At 43.4% G+C, this 23,583-nt stretch overlaps 2 protein-coding genes across 2 annotated transcripts; one reads left to right on the top strand and one right to left on the bottom strand.

The window, feature by feature from the left end:
* Positions 1 to 1,377: 1,377 nt before the first annotated feature.
* LOC309375850 (uncharacterized protein) lies at positions 1,378 to 23,452 on the top strand. Its single transcript, XM_081921768.1, has 12 exons — positions 1,378 to 1,675; positions 3,805 to 3,856; positions 5,499 to 5,689; positions 6,074 to 6,232; positions 7,624 to 7,734; positions 9,741 to 9,848; positions 17,176 to 17,361; positions 18,336 to 18,387; positions 19,328 to 19,515; positions 19,871 to 20,029; positions 21,360 to 21,470; positions 23,183 to 23,452. The coding sequence occupies exons 1-12, from the start codon at positions 1,529 to 1,531 to the stop codon at positions 23,300 to 23,302; spliced, it is 1,584 nt and encodes a 527-aa protein (XP_081777894.1). The 5' UTR covers positions 1,378 to 1,528; the 3' UTR covers positions 23,303 to 23,452.
* LOC309375012 (uncharacterized protein) lies at positions 10,368 to 13,146 on the bottom strand. Its single transcript, XM_081920371.1, has 2 exons — positions 12,381 to 13,146; positions 10,368 to 11,772 (listed from the first exon to the last, which is right to left on the bottom strand). The coding sequence occupies exon 2, from the start codon at positions 11,724 to 11,726 to the stop codon at positions 10,383 to 10,385; it is 1,344 nt and encodes a 447-aa protein (XP_081776497.1). The 5' UTR covers positions 11,727 to 11,772; positions 12,381 to 13,146; the 3' UTR covers positions 10,368 to 10,382.
* Positions 23,453 to 23,583: the final 131 nt, after the last annotated feature.

Below are 23,583 nucleotides of genomic sequence, written 5' to 3'. Positions count from 1 at the left end.
TCTCATTATTTCTTGTCATGTAGTATCTGAGCTGCTGCCAGTCTGCCTGACAAAGGAGCTGAGTGGTAGAGCTGCTCCATCCATGAGGCAAGGTTTGGTGACCACCTTGGGGAGCAGGGTCCACAGGGGCAGCAGAGCCAGACTTAGATCTTTATCCTCTCCCGGCCCCCTTGTTCCTGATGTAGATCTTTACTCAATCCTCCTTCCCTGGCAGGGAGGGGAGTGCCATTTTGTCATTCACCTCAGGTGACAAAATGTCTTGGGCCAGTCCTGCTAAGTGGACTTAGCAGCAAAGCACTTCAGGGAAGAATTGCACACCACCCAACATTCCTCAGGTGAAAATAGGGACATTCTAGTCTACATCAATAATACTTCATTCCGCCCCCGCCCCCCCACTCCAGCACCAGATTTAGGATGGTGCAGGTAGTTCAACCGCACAGGGTGCTGAGCTGAGCCAGTGAATGAATGATGATGATGATGTCTCTGTACACCTGGGATGAAGAACAGGGCTCAGCAACCTTTTTCAGCCATGGGCCGGTCCACCGTCCCTCAGACCATGTGGTGGGCCAGACTATATTTTTGGGGAGAATCCCTATGTCCCACAAATAACCCAGAGGTGCATTTTAAATAAAAGCACACGTTCTACTCATGTAAAAACATGCTGATTCCTGGACCGTCCACGGGCCGGATTGAGAAGGCAAGTGAGCCGCATCCAGCTCCCAGGCCTTAGGTTGCCTACCCCTGATGAAGAAGGTAGGAGGCACTTCTACAGATGAGACTCTGGCACTTCCCACCTTAAAGGACCAAGGACTTGTGCACCCACTCCCAGCCCTCTTTGCCCACCCCCACCAACACCCCTTGTATCCATGGCAATGCCTCCCCCCATGCAAAAGACTGACAGGGCCCAGGAGGTGGAGGTGTGGGGAACACGCAGGCAGCCAAACACAAGTGCACACTCTGGGATCACTGGGCGGGGTGGGTGGGTGGGAGTCCAAAAAGCAGCAAAGGATGTGGAGAAGGGCTTCTTGCAGTGGCGATCAGGGAAAGCCAAATGATGAATGAGAACAGGTTGAGGGAAAGGCGGAGGCGCTTGGTGTGTGGCATGATCCGCTCTGGGATCTGGGACTTTCAGGACAAAGTCATGGAGTCGTGATGGCTGCAGTGTTTCTGTGGTGATCCCGGCAAAATCAGGGCAGTTGGAGGGTATGGAACTGGTTGTCAGAATCGGCTATCCTTGGGTGCCACTGTGTTTTCTTAGGCAGGGACTGATAAATGACTGCTATTTCTGCCCTGTCAGCTTCCCTTCCCCACCAGGCAACAACACTTGTTAATCTGTTCCTGCCTGCTAGTGGCAAACTCCAGCTTCTCTTCCATTCTCCTCTGCATGAAGTAATTTGAACAACACTGGATTTTTGCCAAATAGAGCACACACTGATACCAGCCTTGCTGGAGAAACTGAGGGCTGGAGTTAGCGCTGGAGCTGAGCCGACAGAGAGCATTGTCAGTTGAGCGCAGGCTGGGAAGAAAGATGGCTGGGCTGAATGCACGCAGTGTCCTGGTGACTGGGTCCAATCGGGGTATTGGCTTGGAGCTGGTGAGGCAGCTGGTTGGGAAAAGCAACCGGCCAGAATGGATCTTTGCCACCTGCCGGGACCCAGAGGGACCAGGTGCCCAGGTGAGCCACAGGATGTACACTGAAATGAGTACAGAAATGAGGGTGATGCCAAGACACTTGTGCCTCAGGCAAGTGCCCCAGGCAAGCCTGTTGCACTTCCCATTCCCAGGGTCTGACTGCTTAAACACAATTTAGTGGCCCCCTTGAGTGCTTTGACAACCCTTTCTTTTACAGAATTAGGGAAGAATGAGTAGGAAAGAGATTTGGTATCTCTCACCCCTTGATCTGAAGAACATTTAAAGGAAGACGTGATTATGCTATTGTTGTTGTTGTTTAGTCGTTTATTCGTGTCCGACTCTTCGTGACCCCATGGACCAGAGCACGCCAGGCACTCCTATCTTCCACTGCCTCCCGCAGTTTGGTCAGACTCATGTTTGTAGCTTCGAGAACGCTGTCCAACCATCTTGTCCTCTGTCGTCCCCTTCTTCTTGTGCCCTCAATTTTTCTATGCTATTGGGGGTTGGCTATTACAAGAACAGCTCAGATTTTGAAACAAATAACGTGAGTTAAACATTACTAAATAGTCGCTTCAGTGAGGATTTTGTCTGTGTCAACGTGCTTACAATTGCAATGTTCGTTCGTATGCAATTGGATTGGAAGAGTGTGGAAAAAGAGCCTTACAACTTGTCAAAGAGGTAATGTATCATTTAGCTTGCAGGTAGGGACTGTCTTCTTATAGTGGGGTGTGGGTTACGGATTCTAAGCCCCAAGATGTGTCTGATCCCAAGGAAAGCCCCTGGGGTTAGGGGGTGGAGATCCACCCTCTGAAGGAGACTCAGGCAAGCTCTCAGAAATGCCTCCCTTTACCTCCCTTCCAGATATGCCCCCCTTGCTTCTCCACCTCTGTCACTTTCCCCTATTATGTAAAAGCCTCCCCCTTCAGGCAAGGCTGGTGGAAGTAAATCTGATACTGAGCCAGCACCCACCCTGCTTCCGTTGCCTAGGACAAAGACACCAGTGCTAGCCCATCCCGTCCTTCAAAAGGAAGGTGCACAAGGCATGTCCCTTGTTGGTTCATAGCTTGTGCTTAGCCAAGTCTTTAATCTCTTATGTAGCCCACCGATCCTTGCAACCTGTGACTAATCTGAAAATAAAAGCTAAAATCACGAGTTGCAGTTAATTGGGTGGGGAGAGGCAAGCGGCACTTATGCAATCAAAATCAAAACCAGGACAAAAATTATTCAGTAGATCTTTGTTTGTGGAACACATAGAAAAAACAAGTACAGTGGTACCTCGGGTTACATACGCTTCAGGTTACATACGCTTCACTTACAGACTCTGCTAACCCAGAAATAGTACCTCGGGTTAAGAACTTTGCTTCAGGATGAGACCAGAAATCGTGCTCTGGTGGCATGGTGGCTGCAGGAGGCCCCATTAGCTAAAGTGGTGCTTCAGGTTAAGAACAGTTTCAGGTTAAGAATGGACCTCCGGAACAAATTAAGTACTTAATCCAAGGTACCACTATACTCAGTTTCCCTTGATTCTTTAATAAAATGTGGGTTTGCAGCCTAAGCCTGTGTATACACTATACCTTTAAAGCACCTTGAAGTTCTCCCCTGCCCCAAAATCTTGGCACTGAATTTTGTAAAGGAGCTGAGAACTGTGGTTCTGTGAAGGGAAGGGTAAACAACAGCGACCAGAATTCTTTGTTTGGTGCTTCAAATGCCTTTCAAGGGTATAGAGTGTTCACAGCCATGGCTTTATCACCACTTCCTTCTTAATTACCTAACCAAGGAGAGGTATTTCAAAAGCATATCTTGTAACCGCCTCCACCCTTGTGGACAGCAGGATCTAGAATCAATCTAGACTAAGGTTACCAGATTTTTTTCAATGAATCCAGGGACACTTTTCAACTTCCTATTAAATAAATGGATTTTGTCAGGGGACTGATTTGTAAATCCGGGGACTATCCCCGGGAAATGGGGACATCTGGTAACCTTAATCTAGACTGAAAACTGTTAAGAATGAGAACGAATTATTCCAGATTAAGGAAAAACTACATTTTTGTGTTACGAATGGGTTAGTGTGTACACAGCCCAAATCATCTACTTTCTTGTCTCCAATTTTAAATAATCCCACCTCTAGGGCTTGATGTTGCATCCTAAATCTATGGTCTGTGCATCTTCCAGGTCTTGAAGGATTTGGCTGCCAAGCATCAGGGAGTGGAGATTATCCCACTGGGTATGTGTTTGCCCCCCACCAAATTGCCTTGCCCCGCTCTTCCCACATTGCCAGAGACAGGAGCTGAGATTCAAGGTCATTTCACAAGACTACTTTCCTGCAGGATATGTTCTAAAAAACAACTTAAATATATAAAAGTCAACTCCATTGTCAACAGTTGCTGAGAGGAATCCTCACACTGAGGATTCATCTCTTTTTCTTTAACTCTTTCATTTCCTTTCTGCCACATCAAATGATGAACTGCATGGTGTGAGGAAGGGCCATTCTCCTCATGGACTGTAGACAAAACCCCCAAACAGTCCGAGCACAATCCAGTTCAGCTCTAAATAGAGAGCAAAACTCAACATCATTGAGCCTTTCTATTTGCATTATAACTTTCAATTATATGACACACTATTCCATATCTAGGCACCTTTGTACTCCTGGCGATGACTCCACCTGATATTATAAGTAACTTGTAGGTGTTGCAATATTGACAAAAAGATTGTTTTTATACTAGTTCAAAGAGTTCTAGGCCTCTGCCAGAAGATTGCACCTTAATCCTTCGTGGGATTGTTGCTCTTGGGTAGCTGTGCATTGCCTTTAGGCAGCTACAGCTACTGAAGAAAAAATATGTGAATAAACATATTTCATGCACCCCAGTCTCTGAGCAGTGAGAGACTCCAGGTGTTCCAATGCTTTCCTGGGATTTGCTTTTCTTGGAATGAAGGTCAACTAAACTGCAGTGCCTTTGGGATATATGGTTTTATTTTATCACACATATATACAACTTGAGCATAGGATGGATGGGCTCACAGTGTTAACACTCCACAGATCTGGCCTCCCCATTAGGTTTCCAGGAAGATTGTCAAGGCACATCTTTGGGTCCAGTGCAGAGCAAGGCAAGCCTCTGTCTCCAGCTTCCAGTATCAATCAAAACTCTCTCACACAAAGAGCTTCCCTTGGCCTATTGTTCTCCATCCATTACTGAATTGCAGCTGGCAGCCTTCTCAATGAAGAACCTTCCAGGCTGACCTTGACTATCCTAGGCTCTCTATTGTCACTAAAGGTCAAGGGTGCCCAGCTGTGGTTTATTATGTTCATTATCTTTGAAAGTGCATGTAGTTCTTAAATCTTTTCCAACATGGGCTTCTTATATTTAAGACAGGTAACTTGCAACTTATGTGTGCTTAACATGCGCAATTTCACCTTTATGTGATTGAAGGCCAGCTGGTTGAAATCACACAAACTAAATGCACAGAAGGCAGAGAGCTTAAAATCTCTTTTTGTGCAGGGTTTTCTCAGCATGGAAAGAGCTTTTAAGCTCTCAGACTTGCCTTCTAGGTGGAGGTTATACTGTTTAGTGTCCTGGCCCCAATGTAAGGTTGCTTGCACAGAGGCAGCTCCAAGGGTGTATATGTGTTTTTGTGTATACACATCATCCCTGGAATGTAACCCCTGCATAAAATGTGAGTTACCTGTATCTATTGTCTTCCAGTTTCTGGCAATTAAATCTCAGGGGGTGGAAATGGAACAATATTTGATGCATATCAAATTCCAATTCTTCCTTCTAAATATTATCATAAGAAAAAAGCTTATAATGTGTTGATTTGTAGTGAGAGAAAAAGTTGGACTTATGAAATTCTTCTCTTTGCTGCTGAAGACACTTCTGAGCCCTCTAGCGTCAAGGGTGCTGCAGCCAGAGTCACTGAGCGGCTTAAAGGGGTTGGGCTGACCCTTCTGATAAACAATGCTGGAATTGCAAGGAAAAACCTAGTTATGGAAGCTGAGACACCGGAAGACATGTCTGAAGTGTACAAGACCAATGTGATTGGGCCCATGATGGTGAGCCAGGTAAGGCTACCTGGTTGTTCCTCCTTCACAGAGATTTCTTGTCCTGTTGCAGATCCCTTAATTTTAGAGAAGTAGGTGGCCTGATGTCACTGCTTCCTGGTGATGGGGTGATCGGCAGCTGTGCCTTTTTCATGGAGAAAGGATATGGAACTAAGCTTGTAATAGCTGCATGAGAGAATAATATTTAACAGTGCAACCTTTGTGGCAATGGAGGTGATGGGGGAAGATTGAACCTGTTGAAGTAGGAGTTGGAGCTGTTATGTGCCCCCTTGGCTCAGTGCCCTGTGTGGAGGGAACTGCCTGCACTACCCTAAATCTGGCACTATGGCCAGTCTTCTCTACAGCATGTGCTGCTGTGTGCAATTCTTTTCTCTTCTTCTCCAGGCATTCCTGCCCTTGCTGAGGAAGGCATCTCTGGAAAGCCCCCAGAATGGGATGAGCTGCAGCAAAGCTGCCATTGTCAACATCTCTAGTGAAGCTGGCTCCATCACAAATCTCTTCCTGTGGGAGAATGGACAAGTTGTCAATTACCGTTGCAGCAAGGTATCAACACATCACAGCCAACAAGTCAGTTTTGTGCAGTGTTCTTCAACCTTGGGACTTCAGGTGCTGTTGGGCTTACAGGGCCCTGTGCAACACTAATATCCAGCAGGCCCCACCACCTCTTGCCTTCCATTGGATGTCATTGCGGCACCTAACGTTCTGCACTCGGTGCAACTGAACTGGTCATGCTCCTCTAGATACATCTTTGTCTCTGACAATAGAATAAGCAGGCTGAGGATTATAGGAGTTGTGGTCCAATAAAATCTGTGCATCCAATTTAAAGAACATTGGTTTAGTGGTCAGTTATCCAAGGGGCATGTTTCTTTTGCCTAGAAGGTGCTGGCCAGGTAATTATACATTTTTATATAAGTATTTACATGTCTCCTGACCTTCATGACTATGGGCCAGTCTCCAGTTGGCTTTTTTTTGGGGGGGGGGGAAGTTTCTCAAGAACCAAGAGGCTAGACAACCACAAAGACTCAGGAATGAACATTATTATCTGGCCCATTTTGGGCCCATTTTGGAACACTGCATTGGCTTTCCTGTCTGACTATCTTAGCGGGGTGACTGACAGAGTGACTATTTTGGTGCTTCTGGATATTTCTGTGTTTTTTATGATATTGTTGGTATTTTGCTTAAAAGACTAATAAGTTAAGGTATAATCATAATAAGAGAATTCCCTGGATCGCTAGATCCAGGTTTGGGGCAAGTACTCTTTGATGAAAGAAAGAACCCCAGCATGGATTTAAAATAACAAAATACGCAGTAACGTAAAGCAGGGAAATATAGGTTGTTAGACCTTTAAAATACTCCCTTCTAAGTGGCTTCCAAAGTTCCCCACTTCCTTTAGCATAGAAAAGACCAAACATTTGGTAAGTTAAAAATGGTTTACTTATAACCTCTTCAAAGGTCAAATTCATACAAGCAGTAATAACACACAGGAAGTGAGAATTAGGTTCCTAAGTGGTGAGAGTTTCTAAATTATTTGTATAGAAACACAAAAGGCGGCTTGCTTAAACCACACAGTCTGAGCTTGGAGCATCCAGCTTAGACCTGGAATGGGGGAAAGTGGGAGAACAAAGAGCTTGATAACCCTTCCTCCCAAGGACTGACCTAGCTAAGCCTGGCAGGAGAAGTTTCCTAATCTAGGGAAGGTCATAGCTGGTAAACCCACTGTAGATGGAAAGTGGTACAACTAGCCACAGAAACTACCTGTGTCTTTCGTGAAGGACTACATTGCGAAATCTACAGAAGTGCAGCATTTCAGTTGAATATTGGTTTGGGAAATGGAAATAAGATTGGTTCAAATTAAAATACAAAAGGGGGGGGAATTATCCCCCATCCTTAGCTGTATCCTTCAGCTACCTACTTCTGGTATGTCTCACTCTTAGGTTGCTCTGAATATGCTGACGCGGTGCCAGTCCCTGGGATATGCTAATGACAAAATCCTGTGCATTGCACTGCATCCTGGGTTTGTGCATACAGACATGACAGGTGGAGGGGTAAGTTATTTGTGTCAGAATCAGATCACCATACAAAGAGCATTGCAATTATCTAACTCGTTTGGCCTACATTGAAATAAGGGTCAGGATGGATAATGAGTTTATTAACATGTTTGTCGTTTCAAAAGAATTTTAAAAGACATTCTCTAGTAATATTAGAATAAAATTAAAAATAAGAAAGCCTTTGGTCTGATGATCCAATCCAGCAAGAAAATAGTCACACACACTGGTGGGCTACAATCCAGCATTGTGTTAGGAATGCTTAAGCCATTTAAAATTTCAACTCTCTGCTGAATTGTGGCTGGATCCACAACTCTGACCAGAAAGATGCCCCCGATAAGTCAAGAATCAGTTTATGGACTCAGCTACATTCATCACAATAATGTGATCTGAATGTGTTTAAAACATGCAACATCAGATCGTGCCAGAGAGTGAGAATTGTTTAACTCTTATTGGATTTTTTTTTTCTTTTGGTGAAAACAATCTAATTTCTGACTCATTTACAGTGTTGTATTCCTGTGTTTAAAAGGGACGCAGGTGGAAAAGGGTGGCACTGTGGGTTGAACCACAGAGCCTAGGACTTGCCGATCAGAAGGCTGGCAGTTTGAATCCCCGCGACGGGGTGAGCTCCCGTTGTTTGGTCCCTGCTCCTGCCAACCTAGCAGTTCGAAAGCATGTCAAAGTGCAAGTAGATAAATAGGTACCGCTCCAGTGGGAAGGTATACTGCGTTTCCGTGCGTTGCTCTGGTTTGCCAGAAGTGGCTTAGTCATGCTGGCCACATGACCCGGAAGCTGTATGCCGGCTCCCTCGGCCAATAAAGCGAGATGAGCGCCGCAACCCCAGAGTCGGTCACGACTGGACCTAATGGTCAGGGGTCCCTTTACCTTTACTTTATTCCTGTGTTTAAATCCACCCTGTGAAGGTAATGCCAATTCCCTACTATTTATTTCCAGAGCTAATTTTCTGGACAAGGGCTATTGTGGCTGATAGCAACTGACAAGCGTTAAAAGCATACGGTGTTTCCTGACTATCATCATTTTGTGGGAAGGATTCAAGCACATCCCAGAACTCTTAGTTCTGATTAACTAAAGCGAATTAAAGGGTTCTGTTGTTCTTGTGAAACATAATCACTAAAAAAAAAAAAAAAGAATCTGAATGTTTGTGGTTTGGAAAGTGATGGGGAGGTGTATTCAAAAGTGTGTGATGAATGAATGAATAACTGTTGGGAAGACATCTGCAAAGGAACAATATTACCAAGCTGAAGGGCTGGGCTTTGGTTTCAAAGTACAAAAGGCCATTTGATTTAGCATTTGTTTTTCAAGGTAGTTATTGACAGAAGAAAGTCTAGCCCGGTCTTGCTCAGAACTAAGTTCCCATTGCATTCAATGGGGCTTACCCCTAGGTAAATGGGGTTAGTGATTGCAGCCTGATTAGCTGGAGTGGGGATATTAGAAGTGCATTAAGAGGAGGGGAAGAAGACAAGGCAAGGTATGACAGATCTACCTAGGAGTATGCTCAAGTGAACACTATGGGAGCTGACTTTTGAGTAAAATTGTAAGGAAGGGAAGGGAAAAGAAAATTTCTAGTTGACTTCTAGAAGCCTTTGGTGTTGTTGTGAAATGCTTGTGGAGCTCAAGGTGGTACATGTGGTTCTTCCTCTCCTCATTTAATCCCCACAATAACCTGTGATGTAGGTTAGGTTGAGACACAATGAGTGGTCCAGTGATCTTCATGGCCAAGTGGGGATTTGAACCCTGATCTCCCAGGTCCTAGCCTGACATTCTCACCATTGCACCACAATGGGTCATTAATGTCTTATTGGATCACCCTTATCCACAGATATAGAGAGCAGTCATCCAGAATGCTTCTCTGTTTGTGTTTGATGGACGGTGCGTGAATGTTGTCCCCTGTACTCTCAGTTGATGTTACTTTGGTTTTTTGACACTCTTTTTTCTTTTCTTTTCTTTTACTCACAAGTCCCTGTGTCACTGTTCTTTCTTTCCAGTTTCTCACAGTGAATGAGAGTGTGCAAAGCATCCTGAAGACCCTTTCCCATCTCTCGGAGAAAGACACTGGGACTTTTGTGAATTGGCAGGGGGATGTACTTCCTTGGTGAACCTGAGATATTTAGCTGCCTGATGTGGAGTAGCAAAGTGCCTCAGGGTGCATAGCCCCAAAGCGGATCACATTATTTTGACACCAGAGGCAGAAACACCCACAAGCTCCTCTCTGTCTCCCCCAGCAGTAAAAATGCAACAATAATAAATTACGGAACTATGAAAGACACCTCATTTGATACAGTCAGAAGTGGGACAATGCATTTTACTGCATGTGAAAGACCCCCATTGATTGTTATTTTATTTTTTAAATAATGCTTTATTCGGTTTGTAACAATATAGCAACACAACAATTCAACAACGCATGGCACCAATACATTCTCAATCTAATAACAGATAATAGAAAAACAAAGGGCGGAAAAGGGGAGCAAGGTAAAGGATCTGTGAGTTGAAAATCATACATTTTATACATATATATATATATTTCATATATATATATATATATATATATATATATATGCAGGTTTTGGTGTCCTCGGGTGTCTTCCCGTGTAAAAGTTGGGGTGTCTAGGCGACGTTTCGACGAGGTCTCACTCGTCATCTTCAGGCTGGTGCTTTCGGCTTCTTGTTACTGGAACAGAGCAGGATCTCAGTGTTTGAGTTCCTATAAATACTGTTGAGGGGGTGTGGTGTATAGCCTCCAATGTTCTGGGCAGAGAGGAAGTTCCCAGGCTAGTGTGCCTTTTCTTCTTTTGTTCCTTAATTACTTGAGGGATATCTTGAGTGATTTCTTGAGTGATATCCTGAGTACCACTTAGGTGGGTCATTAGGTGTGGATTAGTTGCTAAAGTCTTTGTGTCTTGACCTCTTGAACTTTGTGAAGAGTTTTTCTGAGAAGATGGCTGTACTGCACTTAGTTGTGCTCTGGCTTGGCTTCGTGTATAGGGGCGAGCTGTGGTTTTGTGGCCTGTGTCAGCCAGATCTGTGTAGGGATTGCAGGGGGGTGCAGCATCCGGAGGTGCCACCATGGTTTGGCTACTGGATGGTGTCTGTAATTTATCTGTGGAGAGGGTCTGGGTTTGGGTCTGGTGTGGTTGATTGGTGATGGCGTTCTGTGTGCCTCTGGATCTGGTGTCAGTTTTTGTGGGGAGGGCTAATTTCCAGATGTCTGGCAAGCGGGATGTGTCGTCACGCTTGTTCATGTTGTGAGGGTGTTTCTCTATCTCGATGGCTTCCATGATTATTCTCTTGTGGTGATGTTCCATGTTAAAGAGCAATTTGGAATCTGCAAAATTAATTTCGTGTCCTGTTTCTTTCATGTGTTGGAAAAGAGAGGAAGTTTTTTCTTCTTTTTTGACGGCATTCTTGTGTTCTGCGATACGTGCATTTATTCGTCTGTTTGTTTGTCCAATGTACGTGGCTGGGCAGACTTTGCAGGGTATTTCATAGACCCCTTGGTTTTCCAACTGGATTTTATCCTTGGGGTTTCTGAGGATATTGGCTATTTTTTGGTTGGTGCAAAAGGCTGTTTTGATATTGTGTTTATGGAGGATTTTGCTAATTTTATCTGTAGTGCCCTTGATATAAGGAAGGAGGGCCATGCCATTGTTTTCTTCTGTGTCTTGGTTTTTGGGGGGTGTTTCTTTTTGGATTAGCTTCGTAACCCTGTTTTGCTGGTATCCATTGGCAATTAACACATTTGAGAGATTCTGTAACTCAGTTGTCAAGTGGTCTTTGTCAGCCAGGCGTTTGGTTCTGGAGATGAGAGTCTTGGCTACGGAGTTTATTTGTGCAGGGTGGTGGTGTGATTGTGCATGTAAGTAGCGGTTGGTGTGTGTTTTTTTCCGGTAGATAGTGTGTCCTAGGGAGCCATCAGGTTTTTTGTAGATTAGGACGTCAAGGAAGGGAAGTTGGTTGTTGGCTTCTATTTCCATAGTGAATTGTATTTTGGGGTGTAGGCTGTTGAGATGTGTGAGGAAGCTATCCAGTTTTTCCTTCCCGTGTGGCCAAATTACAAAGGTGTCGTCAACATATCTGAGCTTCCAAACTCCTTCCAGTTCATAGAAACAATAAAGAAGCAAAACCTACATCCTAATGACCTACTTGTGAGCTTCGATGTTGTATCTCTCTTCACACAAGTGCCCATTAATGAAGCCTTGACAGCCATTCAAAACAAATACAATCCCCCCGAATACATCTTGGACCTGACCAACCACTGCCTAACCAACACGTACTTCATCCACAATGGACAAAGATACAAACAGATAGAAGGAGCACCTATGGGATCACCCCTCTCACCGGTCATCGCAAACCTGTACATGGAACACTTTGAAACCAATGCTTTAGACAAGTCAGAACACAAACCCAAACTTTGGCTCAGATATGTTGACGACACCTTTGTAATTTGGCCACACGGGAAGGAAAAACTGGATAGCTTCCTCACACATCTCAACAGCCTACACCCCAAAATACAATTCACTATGGAAATAGAAGCCAACAACCAACTTCCCTTCCTTGACGTCCTAATCTACAAAAAACCTGATGGCTCCCTAGGACACACTATCTACCGGAAAAAAACACACACCAACCGCTACTTACATGCACAATCACACCACCACCCTGCACAAATAAACTCCGTAGCCAAGACTCTCATCTCCAGAACCAAACGCCTGGCTGACAAAGACCACTTGACAACTGAGTTACAGAATCTCTCAAATGTGTTAATTGCCAATGGATACCAGCAAAACAGGGTTACGAAGCTAATCCAAAAAGAAACACCCCCCAAAAACCAAGACACAGAAGAAAACAATGGCATGGCCCTCCTTCCTTATATCAAGGGCACTACAGATAAAATTAGCAAAATCCTCCATAAACACAATATCAAAACAGCCTTTTGCACCAACCAAAAAATAGCCAATATCCTCAGAAACCCCAAGGATAAAATCCAGTTGGAAAACCAAGGGGTCTATGAAATACCCTGCAAAGTCTGCCCAGCCACGTACATTGGACAAACAAACAGACGAATAAATGCACGTATCGCAGAACACAAGAATGCCGTCAAAAAAGAAGAAAAAACTTCCTCTCTTTTCCAACACATGAAAGAAACAGGACACGAAATTAATTTTGCAGATTCCAAATTGCTCTTTAACATGGAACATCACCACAAGAGAATAATCATGGAAGCCATCGAGATAGAGAAACACCCTCACAACATGAACAAGCGTGACGACACATCCCGCTTGCCAGACATCTGGAAATTAGCCCTCCCCACAAAAACTGACACCAGATCCAGAGGCACACAGAACGCCATCACCAATCAACCACACCAGACCCAAACCCAGACCCTCTCCACAGATAAATTACAGACACCATCCAGTAGCCAAACCATGGTGGCACCTCCGGATGCTGCACCCCCCTGCAATCCCTACACAGATCTGGCTGACACAGGCCACAAAACCACAGCTCGCCCCTATACACGAAGCCAAGCCAGAGCACAACTAAGTGCAGTACAGCCATCTTCTCAGAAAAACTCTTCACAAAGTTCAAGAGGTCAAGACACAAAGACTTTAGCAACTAATCCACACCTAATGACCCACCTAAGTGGTACTCAGGATATCACTCAAGAAATCACTCAAGATATCCCTCAAGTAATTAAGGAACAAAAGAAGAAAAGGCACACTAGCCTGGGAACTTCCTCTCTGCCCAGAACATTGGAGGCTATACACCACACCCCCTCAACAGTATTTATAGGAACTCAAACACTGAGATCCTGCTCTGTTCCAGTAACAAGAAGCCGAAAGCACCAGCCTGAAGATGACGAGTGAGACCTCGTCGAAACGTCGCCTAGACACCCCAACTTTTACACGGGAAGACACCCGAGGACACCAAAACCTGCATTCCTGTACCCGTGAAAATCTACGAAAGCATATATATATATATATATATATATATATATATATATAACATAATATAATGTATAACATTTCATATATATTAACATTTCATATATATATTTGTTAGAATAATTAAAACTTAGAGATTCCACTGAATCTAGATCAGGGATGATTATTACTAAATTAAATGCTTCCTGTATTAGTACAGAACTACAGGATGCTCAATATCTTTTGCTTTTGTAGTTATATCAAGTTGTTGTTGGGGATTGGTTATTATCTGGAATGCTTGCATGGGCAGGTTATAAATAATAAAATTATTATTATGATCATCATGCCAAATTGTTGTGAAGTTATCCTTTTGTTTCTGGTCTGTTAACAATAATAATTTATTCATTAGTTTTTCCAATAGAATGATATCCCACACACTTTGTACCAGTCATCTACATTCCCCCCAGAGAGATTTCTCCAATGTCTAGCTGTAATAAGAGTAAATTCTACACAAATTCAGTGGGGAGTCCCTAAAGTGTTTGGATGGCACCTTGGGTTACAGACGCTTCAGGTTACAGACTCCGCTAACCCAGAAATAGTACCTCGGGTTAAGAACTTTGCTTCAGGATGAGAACAGAAATCGCGTGGTGGCGCAGTAGCAGCAGGAGGCCCTGTTAGCTAAAGTGGTACCTCAGGTTAAGAACAGTTTCAGGTTAAGAACGAACCTCCAGAATGAATTAAGTTCTTAACCTGAGGTACCACTGTATGTCTTTTTCCAGAAAGTCCTGCAGCCAAGCTGGTGTTAAATCTATTGCTCTGACTTCCTTTGGACCACCATCAGCGAGGCTGAGAGGGGATCTTGTCATATGGGCAGCCCAGGACCTCCATACACAATGCCCAAGTTTGGACCCTGAGGTCCCTTGGGCAGTAGTGAAGGGAGACAGAGGCGGGGTGCAGCAGGTGTTGGGGGATCTCAGGGTGTCATGCAGGGTATGTAGGGTGGTAGGGGAGCTGACACTTTCTGTCCCTCAACAACTTTGACTGATCTCCTAAGAAAAAGCTCAAGAACTCTGTCCCAGATGTTGGGGGGGGGGGTTGCTATGCCACTGCTGGCCTGGACACTGCTGACTTCACCCCCGGAAGTGCGCTCCATTGTCTCTCAAGACAAAAAGATGCCAACAACAACAATTTTGTTGGATAATTCACCGCAAAATTTGGAGAAGGGCAAATGAGCAAGAACTGCTCATTTATTCCCCATCCCTACCCAGCAACACACTTGAGGACAACCTAGCTTAGCAGGTTTAGGCAAGGTAGTTTAGTGGGCCCAGGATGAATGGCAGGACTGCTGCTATCAACCCACCCGCAGCATGTGCCACTTTAAGTGGCTGCCTCACCATGTCTAGTGTTAAGTCCAGCCCTGGATTTCTTTATTCAATACATATTTTAAGGCTGTCTTTTAAAGGTTGTTCATTATATCTCAGATCGGCAGCATGAAAAGTGTGTTATTCCATGCTGTCACAATGTAAATAATATGGAATTTATCTCATCTCTCTCATCACTGCCAGCATGTACTGTATATAATTTCTGTTGCTTATCCCAAGCTGCAGGTATGAGAAGTAGACTGGGGAAAACCAACCCTGTCCAGCTGTACTGCCACCACCTTTGTAGTTCCCCAGTCCTAAGCCAGGGGGAACTTAGGTTGTTCTGGACAAGACAAGAAAGACTAGAGTGAAACAGTTCTGTCTTTTGAGCCCCAAGCCACAAAGGAGTCAGTAGCGTGCAACCAAACAGCCAAGGTACCAGATTCAGAGCTTACATCAAGAAGTCACACAAGCCATAAATGGAACACTTTATTAAGGAGGTTATAAACATAGAATAAGAACTCTTTATCAATAAAATACAGTTAAGAATGTCCAATATAAATATATATTTGGAAAGCCACGTACAGAACAAAGTAAGAAAGGTAGCTTGCTTCATCCTAATACTTACAATCAGAATCATAGACTCCACAGGCAAGCTGTTTCCAGGCACACGTGGTTCTTGCAATGCATGATTCTTCATCTGAGCAGGGCCATTAGACCCATGTCAGAGACAGGTTTATATACAAAAAGGCCTGCATACAGAGGGGTTGATTTTCCTTCAAATCTGGCCAAGTGATGGAATCTTCTCTCAGCAAAAAATGACCAAAACTACAATATTCATCTCACAGTTGGCTGTGGTGGAATTTTAGGGAAGTATGTCACCATTACCATTTATTTCAATGCAAAGAAAACGCAATGCAAATGGAGAAAAAGTGTCATCCCCGGTGTATTGTTTGTGAAGTGAAAACTACAGTGAATACAGATCATATTTGCGGAAATGATTTCCTTTCCAGACATGAGACAAATAAGCAAATATTGGCCAATTTCCACTCCCATTTCCATTTCCATCATAATTATTCAATATCCTGTTTCATACTGTACATTTTAAAGCACCTTGGATGTGATGGTTAAAGAGAACTCCAGGAACTGCTTTATGACAAGTTGCCTATTCTAAAAGGGTTAGCTGGGCACAACTAGAGGAGCCACCTCTTTTCATCTGTTGGGTTGCAGATCCTTCCTTGCATTGTTTAGTCTGTTATCAGCAGGTTAGGTACTGCTTTCCTTTTGAGTGAAGACAGAGGCAAAGTAGGTGTTGAGCAGTTCCGCCTTCTCTCTGTCATCCAAAGCATTTCTCCATCTTCTCCATGCAGAGGACATACTACTTGCTTGTTCTTCTTCTTGCTTCAAACATAGCTGAAGAAACCTCTTTTTAAAAATTAATTTTAACCTATCTTGCAAGCCTGGGATCATTATGAGCTTTGGCCTGCCTGACATTCAGCCTGCAACTGTTGGCTACTCGTGTATACTCCTCCTTCATGATTTCTGCTTTCTTCCATTTCTTATACAAGCCCTTCTTAAATCTTAGCTTATCTGCAAGCTCTGTATGCAGCCACATTGGTTTCTTTAGATGCCTCCCACTTTTCTTTCTTATTGTCTGCAAAATTTCACCCATCCATCTGGGATTCCCTCCTCTCTGAGTATTTCTGACCATGGGATCTCACTTAAGCTTTTTGAAATCACCCTTCTTAAACTCCAGAGTGCATGTCTGACTGCACTCTTGTCTTTTTGTACCTGGTCTGTTGCCAGTTTGTCAGACACAGGATCTGAGCAGAGTCAGGGGGCAAGCACTTTATGTAACCTTTTGGGGGAGGACTTGAGTGCTTAAAATATCCATCCTTGGGTGCCACCGAGCTTTCTTAGTCAGACACAGGAAGATGAGAACTTCTAAATTAAGTCTGCCAACTTCCTTCCCTCATTTATCCTGTTTCCTTCTATTACAGTGAGACTCAATAAAAACCAGTCTGCCAGGTGGGAACTTGGCTGTTGCCAAATGCAGAACACGAGCTGACAGAAGAACAAGCAGCTTATGTAAGCCTTGCTAGATAAGTTGAGAGCTACATTTAGTGCTGCAGTTGGGCTGACAAAGAGATTACTCTGCTCAGTGCAGGCTGGGAAGAGAGATGGCTGTGCTGAATGCACGCAGAGTCCTGGTGACTGGGTCCAATCGGGGCATTGGCTTGGAGCTGGTTAGGCAACTGGTGCGGAAAAACAACTGTCCAGAACAGATCTTTGCCACCTGCCGGGATCCAGATGGACCACTTGCCCAGGTGAGCCCCAGGCTGTGCATTGGGATGAGCATAGAAACAAGGGGATTCCCTATGATGTCCAGAAGATAGTGCCAAAGGCAAGGCTTTTTATATTTTCCATTCTTAGAGTGAGGATGGTACCTTAAGCACAGGTTTACTTAAGCACAGATTAGTAACCCCTTTTTACACCCCCCCTTTTCTTTGCAGAATTAAGAGAGGAGTTGGAAGGAAAATGGTTGATTCCTTTCACCCAGTGATTTGAAGAGCATTTAACAGAATTGACTCAATGGGTGTTGGAAATTTTAAAAATTCAGATTAAACATTTTGAAATACATACCATATGATGAATATCACTAAACAGTCAAACACATTAACTTCATTGTCTGCGTCAAATTGCTTAGAACTGCAATATTTCATCTTATTAAATTATGAATATGTAGGTGCAAGGTTTAAAGAAGTTTCCTCTCAGCATTTTCTTGTATAAATCATAGAATTGTACAGCTGGAAGCAACCATGAAGGTCCTCTAGTTCAACCCCCTCCCATGCAGGAATCTCAGCTAAAACATGCTGACAGATGGCTATCCAACCTCTACTTAAAAACCACAAATGAAGAAAAATCCACCACCTTCTGAAAGAGTCTATTCCACTGTAGAACAGCTCTCACCATCAGAAAGGTCTTCATGATATTTAGTTGGAATCTCATTCCATTGGTTTGGGTCCTACCCTCTGGAGCAGAAGAAAACAAGATTGCTCCATCTTCCATATAGTTTGTGTGACCTTAAACCCACCCAAGGACTTGCCACTCAGAGTAGATCTCTTTATAAAGCGCAAGTTTAAGCTGACATACTTTCTGCAGGACACTTTTGGAAATGCTCTCCATGCTGAAAACCAAAACCAGATGGGACTTGATCTTTTCCATTCCTATCCCATTTCAAATAGTTCAGACTTCAGGACTTGCTGTTCCATCCTAAGTCTGTACTCCCTGTATCTTTCAGGACTTGAAGAATTTGGCTGCCAAGCACCAGGGAGTGGAAATCATCCCACTAGGTATGTGTTTGCCACCCCCTCTTCAAATTCACTTTTCCCACACTGATATGGACAACAGCTGATATTCAAGGTCATTTCAAAATATCACTTTTTAGCAAATATTTGTGTTGTTCAGTTAGATTTGTTTAAGGTTTTGTTGAATTATAAAAGAAAAATAATATAACAAATAAATCCAAGTACTCTGTCATATTACAGAACCACTCATCAAGCTTTAACAGCTGAACAAGATCAACAGAGGAACACAATTTTTGTAAATCATAGTTTTGTGGTCTAAATTCATGCATTGGTACAGGCAAAGAACATTGCAGGTCATTTGCAGTAGTGTAGGTGATAAATTACTCATAAGTAAGTTTCACTGAGTTCAATGGAGCATACATCCAAGTAAAGTAACTTAGATACAAGTTAGATTAATTAGTGATAGATTTGAAATTAGTTTCTGAGGTCCTTCTCCAAGGGTCTTCTGCTGGTTCTCTCATTGTGAGAAGCGAAGGTACACGGAATCAGGCAGAGGGCCTTCTCAGTAGTGGCGCCCTCCTGTGGAACACACTCCCTTCAGATGTTAAGGAGGTAAAGAATTACATAACTTTTAGAAGACATCTGAAGGTAGCCCTGTATCAGGAAGTTTTTAATGTTTAATGTTTTATTATGTTTCAATATATGCTGTAAGCCGCCCAGAGTGGCTGAGGAAACCCAACCAGATGGGTGGAGAATAATAATAATAATAATATGCAAATCACTGACCAATGAGGAGACAATAACTATAGGAAAAGTTATAGATGGACTTTGTTTAATTCTCAAGAACCAAATATGAGATGTACATAAGTATTATAGAGAAGATCCTTCCTTCTAAATATTATCAACACAAAAAGGCTTCTGTTGATCTGTGACAAGAAAAGAAGGGTCTTACCTAAAAAATGGGGTTTATTCTTTGCTGCTGTAGATACTTGTGACCCATCCAGTATCAAGGCTGCAGCAACTAAAGTCACCAAGCGGCTGAAAGGAGCTGGGCTGAATCTTCTGATTAACAATGCTGGGATTTTAAAGCTAAGCTCTCTTGAGACAGAGACACCAGAGAACATGTCTGAGGTGTACAAAACCAATGTGATTGGCCCCATGATGATGAGCCAGGTAAGGCCATCCTATTGTACCTTCTTCACAGAACCTTCTGGCCAGGTTGCAGGGCCCCTAATGTTTCAAAACTGTACAGTTTTCATAGAGAAAGGATGCAGAACAGAACTTTAACAGCTTCATGAGAAACTGACATTAAAAGTGCATCCTTTGGGCTTGTGGAGATCATAGGGGAAGGTTGTACTTGTTGCAGCTCCCTTCTGGACGAACCATGAGAGAACTCTGGTATACCACCAGCAAGTAACTGCTGGGCTCATGGTTTCACTCACATACTGAACTTTGAACTGGTGACAAGATGCTCAGTCTTCTACATGAAGGATGCAACTGTGTGTAATTCTTTTCCCTCTTTCTCCAGGCATTCCTGCCCTTGCTGAGGAAGGCATCTCAGGAAAGTCCCCAGAATGGGATGAGCTGCAGCAAAGCTGCCATTGTCAACATGTCCAGTGAAGGTGGCTCTATCACAACTGTCTACATGTGGCATTTGGCACACGCGGTCAATTACCGTTGCAGCAAGGTGTGGACACAGAAGTACTGCAAGTTATAAGATAGAAATTGATTTTTCTGTTAATTTCACCTGATGGTGTTGACAATAGTCTTAAAATAATGCAGTCCACAATATGCCTCCCTGACCCTTGCCTATCTTGGTAAGTAAATATCTGGCCATAGGAGGGGTCCAGCCCCCACTACGGAGGACCTGAGACCCCAGAATAGATGTCTGATAACTGCCCCCGCTCACGTGAGCACCTGAGATGTGATCAAACAAAATGATTTATTTAAATTAATCAACAATTGCAGGAACAGGAAAACATAGACAACCCCACAATGGTACTCTCAACATGAAAATCTTCCCACATCCCCTCATTGTCTAGAGGTGGCAATGAATGTATTCGGCTTCACTCACAATTAACCCAAAGAGTCAAACTATTAGCAAGTGTCCATTCCTTGCTCCACAGAAATGTAAAAAAAGAAAGTGCATTAAAATACATTAGCCAGAAGATGGCAGCAAAAAGGCTTCCCTAGGTTCCTTTTTTGTGTGTGTGTGCCTGCAGCATTATCAATAAGAACAGCAAACCAAGACCCACGCTTTTAGAAACCATCCGTGGTTGTAAATGGAATTCAAAACAAAACAAAACAAAACAAAACAAAACAGGAATTCACTTGGAATTCAGTCAGAAAGAATGAGCCAACTTATTACTGATTTCTGCCAATAGAAATTACAGCATAGGATCTCTACTGCAAAGCTTATTTCATTCATTCATTCATTCATTCAAAGAAAACAATATAGTTTCCAAAAACAAAACAACAAAATTAGAAAATATAATATCAGTGTTAAGATTTAAACCAAAAATAAAAATAACCTGTTAATAGTGAGAGCGTTAAAACATATCAGTAATACAGAAGCCTCCTTTTTAAACTCATACCATCCTGTGGCACTGGGTTACATTCTAGGAATGGACAAATCTTTCAATGTTGGCTTTTCTCATTCTTTCATCTTTTTTCAGTTTTCCCCATTTTCCCATCTGTTTGTGATTTTTAATATGCATTTTTGTGTACGACTTCCCAAGCAATCCCACCTAATATAACACATTTTTATACATTATTTTCACCACCAAAAGCATTATTGTATTCATTCTCCCTAATATATGCTTTATGGTAATCATGCTTTAATTGGACAACTACATCACAAAATTCAGAGAATCACAAATGTCAAAGGATTGCTGCATTTCAGTTTAAATATTGGTTCAGGAAACAAGTTCACATTAAAATAAAAAATAGGGGCAAAATTCTCACCAATCCTTAGCTGCATCTTTCATCCCCTTGCTTCTGATATGTCTCTTTCCTAGGCTGCTCTGAACATGCTTACACGGTGCCAGTCCCTGGGATTTGACAAAGATGAAATCTTGTGCATTGCGTTGCATCCTGGGTTTGTGCAGACAGATATGGGAAGTTCAGTGGTAAGTGATTTGTGGAGGAAACTGAACTCTATGCATATTTACTTTATTTAACTCATTGGCCTTACATTGAAGTAAGAATCAAGGTGTATAATTAGTTCAAAATCAGCAAGGAAGACATGAATGGCAATAACCCCCCTCCCTTTGGTGCTTCAAAAGAATATTTTTTAAAAAAAAAAGTTGAGTGAAGCCATTGGACCAATGGTCTGCTCCAGGAAGGAAATAGAGTCACACACAGTGGCTACAATCCAATTAGGTAAAGGTAAAGGGACCCCTGACCACTAGGTCCAGTCGTGGCCAACTCTGGGGTTGCGGCACTCATCTCGCTTTACTGGCCGTGAGAGCTGGCATACAGCTTCCGGGTCATGTGGCCAGCATGACTAAGCCGCTTCTGGCGAACCAGAGCAGCACACGGAAATGCCATTTACCTTCCCACCGGAATGGTACCTATTTATCTACTTGCACTTTGACGTGCTTTCAAACTGCTAGGTTGTCAGGAGCAGGGACCAAACAACGGGAGCTCACCCCGTCGCGGGGATTTGAACTGCCAACCTTCTGATCGGCAAGTCCTAGGCTCTGTGGTTTAACCCACAGCGCCACCCTTTTCCACCTGCGTCCCTTTTAAACACAGGAATACAGCACTGTAAATGAGTCAGAACCCACAGTGCCACCCGCATCCCGTAATATGTTATTAGGTGTGCTTAAATTCAAACTCCAGGTCTCTGCTGAATTCTGGCTGGATACCCAATCGTCGTAGAAAGATACTCCAGGTAACTTAAGGATTGCAGTGCTCTACTATTATCTGCAGATGTTGCTCCCTGGGCAAGGAGTTTATTCTGTTAGTTGTTGTGGCTGATAGCTTTTGCTAGGTGGATAAGCATTGTCCATAAAAACTAGTAGCTATCAAAACATCCTTTGCCACTGAATAATTATGTTACATTACATTCTGCTTTATAGATGCCTCCAGAAAATCAGCAGGGAAGACATGAGGGGTAATAGCCTTCTCTTTCTGTTCCCCTCCCTGCAAGCAACTGGCATTTAAGTTAAATTGCCTCTGGACATTGTCACATGCCTAATCATAGACATGTTGTTGTGGTTGTTGTTTAGTCATGTCCAACTCTTCATGACCCCATGGACCAGAGTACGCCAGGCACCCCTGTCCTCCACCGCCTCCCGCAGCTTGGTCAAACTCATGCTACTAGCTTTGAGAACACTATCCAACCATCTCGTCCTCTGTCATCCCCTTCTCCTTGTGCCCTCAATCTTTCCCAGCATCAGGGTCTTTTCCAGGGAGTCTTCACTTCTCATGAGGTGGCCAAAGTACTGGAGCCTCAGCTTCAGGATCTGTCCTTCCAGTGAGCACTCAGGGCTGATTTCCTTTAGAATGGAGAGGTTTGATCTTCTTGCAGTCCATGGGACTCTCAAGAGTCTCCTCCAGCACCATAATTCAAAAGCATCAATTCTTCGGCGATCAGCCTTCTTTATGGTCCAGCTCTCACTTCCAATCATAGACATATCTCCCATGAATTTGGCTCCCTGGGGAAAGAAAATCAGCTGCTAGTGGGACAAAGAAAATGGAACAAGAATTCTACCTGTCCCCTAGGAGACTTTGGTGTCAGACTTTGTGATGGTGATACCCATGCTGTTTGTCACTCTTTTTAAAAAATATACTCACAAGTCCTTGTGTCACTCTAGTCTGTTCTTTTTCCCCCCAGGGACAAGCCCCACTGACATTGGATGAGAGTGTGCAAGCAATCCTGAAGACCCTTTCCCGTCTCTCTGAGAAAGACAATGGCACTTTTGTGAACTGGGAGGGAAACACCCTTCCTTGGTGAGCCCAAGATATTTTGCTGCCTGAAATGGAGCAGCCAGGTGCACAGGCCCTGAACTGGGTCAAGTTGTTTTTGGCACCACAAACAGAAACTCTGACCTCTCCCCCTGCCTGGAAGAACAAAAGCAATAAAAATAAATTATATAACTAACAATCTGCTGCCCAAATCAACTGCCTGAGATGACCACCCCACTCAACCTAACAGCCTGCTTATTTACATAGTAGGGATGATGCAGATTCATTAAATTAATTTCACATTTAAAGCCAAATCTATCCAAAACCTTA

The sequence above is a fragment of the Podarcis melisellensis genome (genome assembly GCF_964234715.1).
Source record: "Podarcis melisellensis genome assembly, chromosome: 8".
Lineage (NCBI taxonomy): Eukaryota > Metazoa > Chordata > Lepidosauria > Squamata > Lacertidae > Podarcis > Podarcis melisellensis.
Note: the sequence above shows the minus strand (reverse complement) of the source record. Positions and strands in the feature narration are given on the sequence as shown.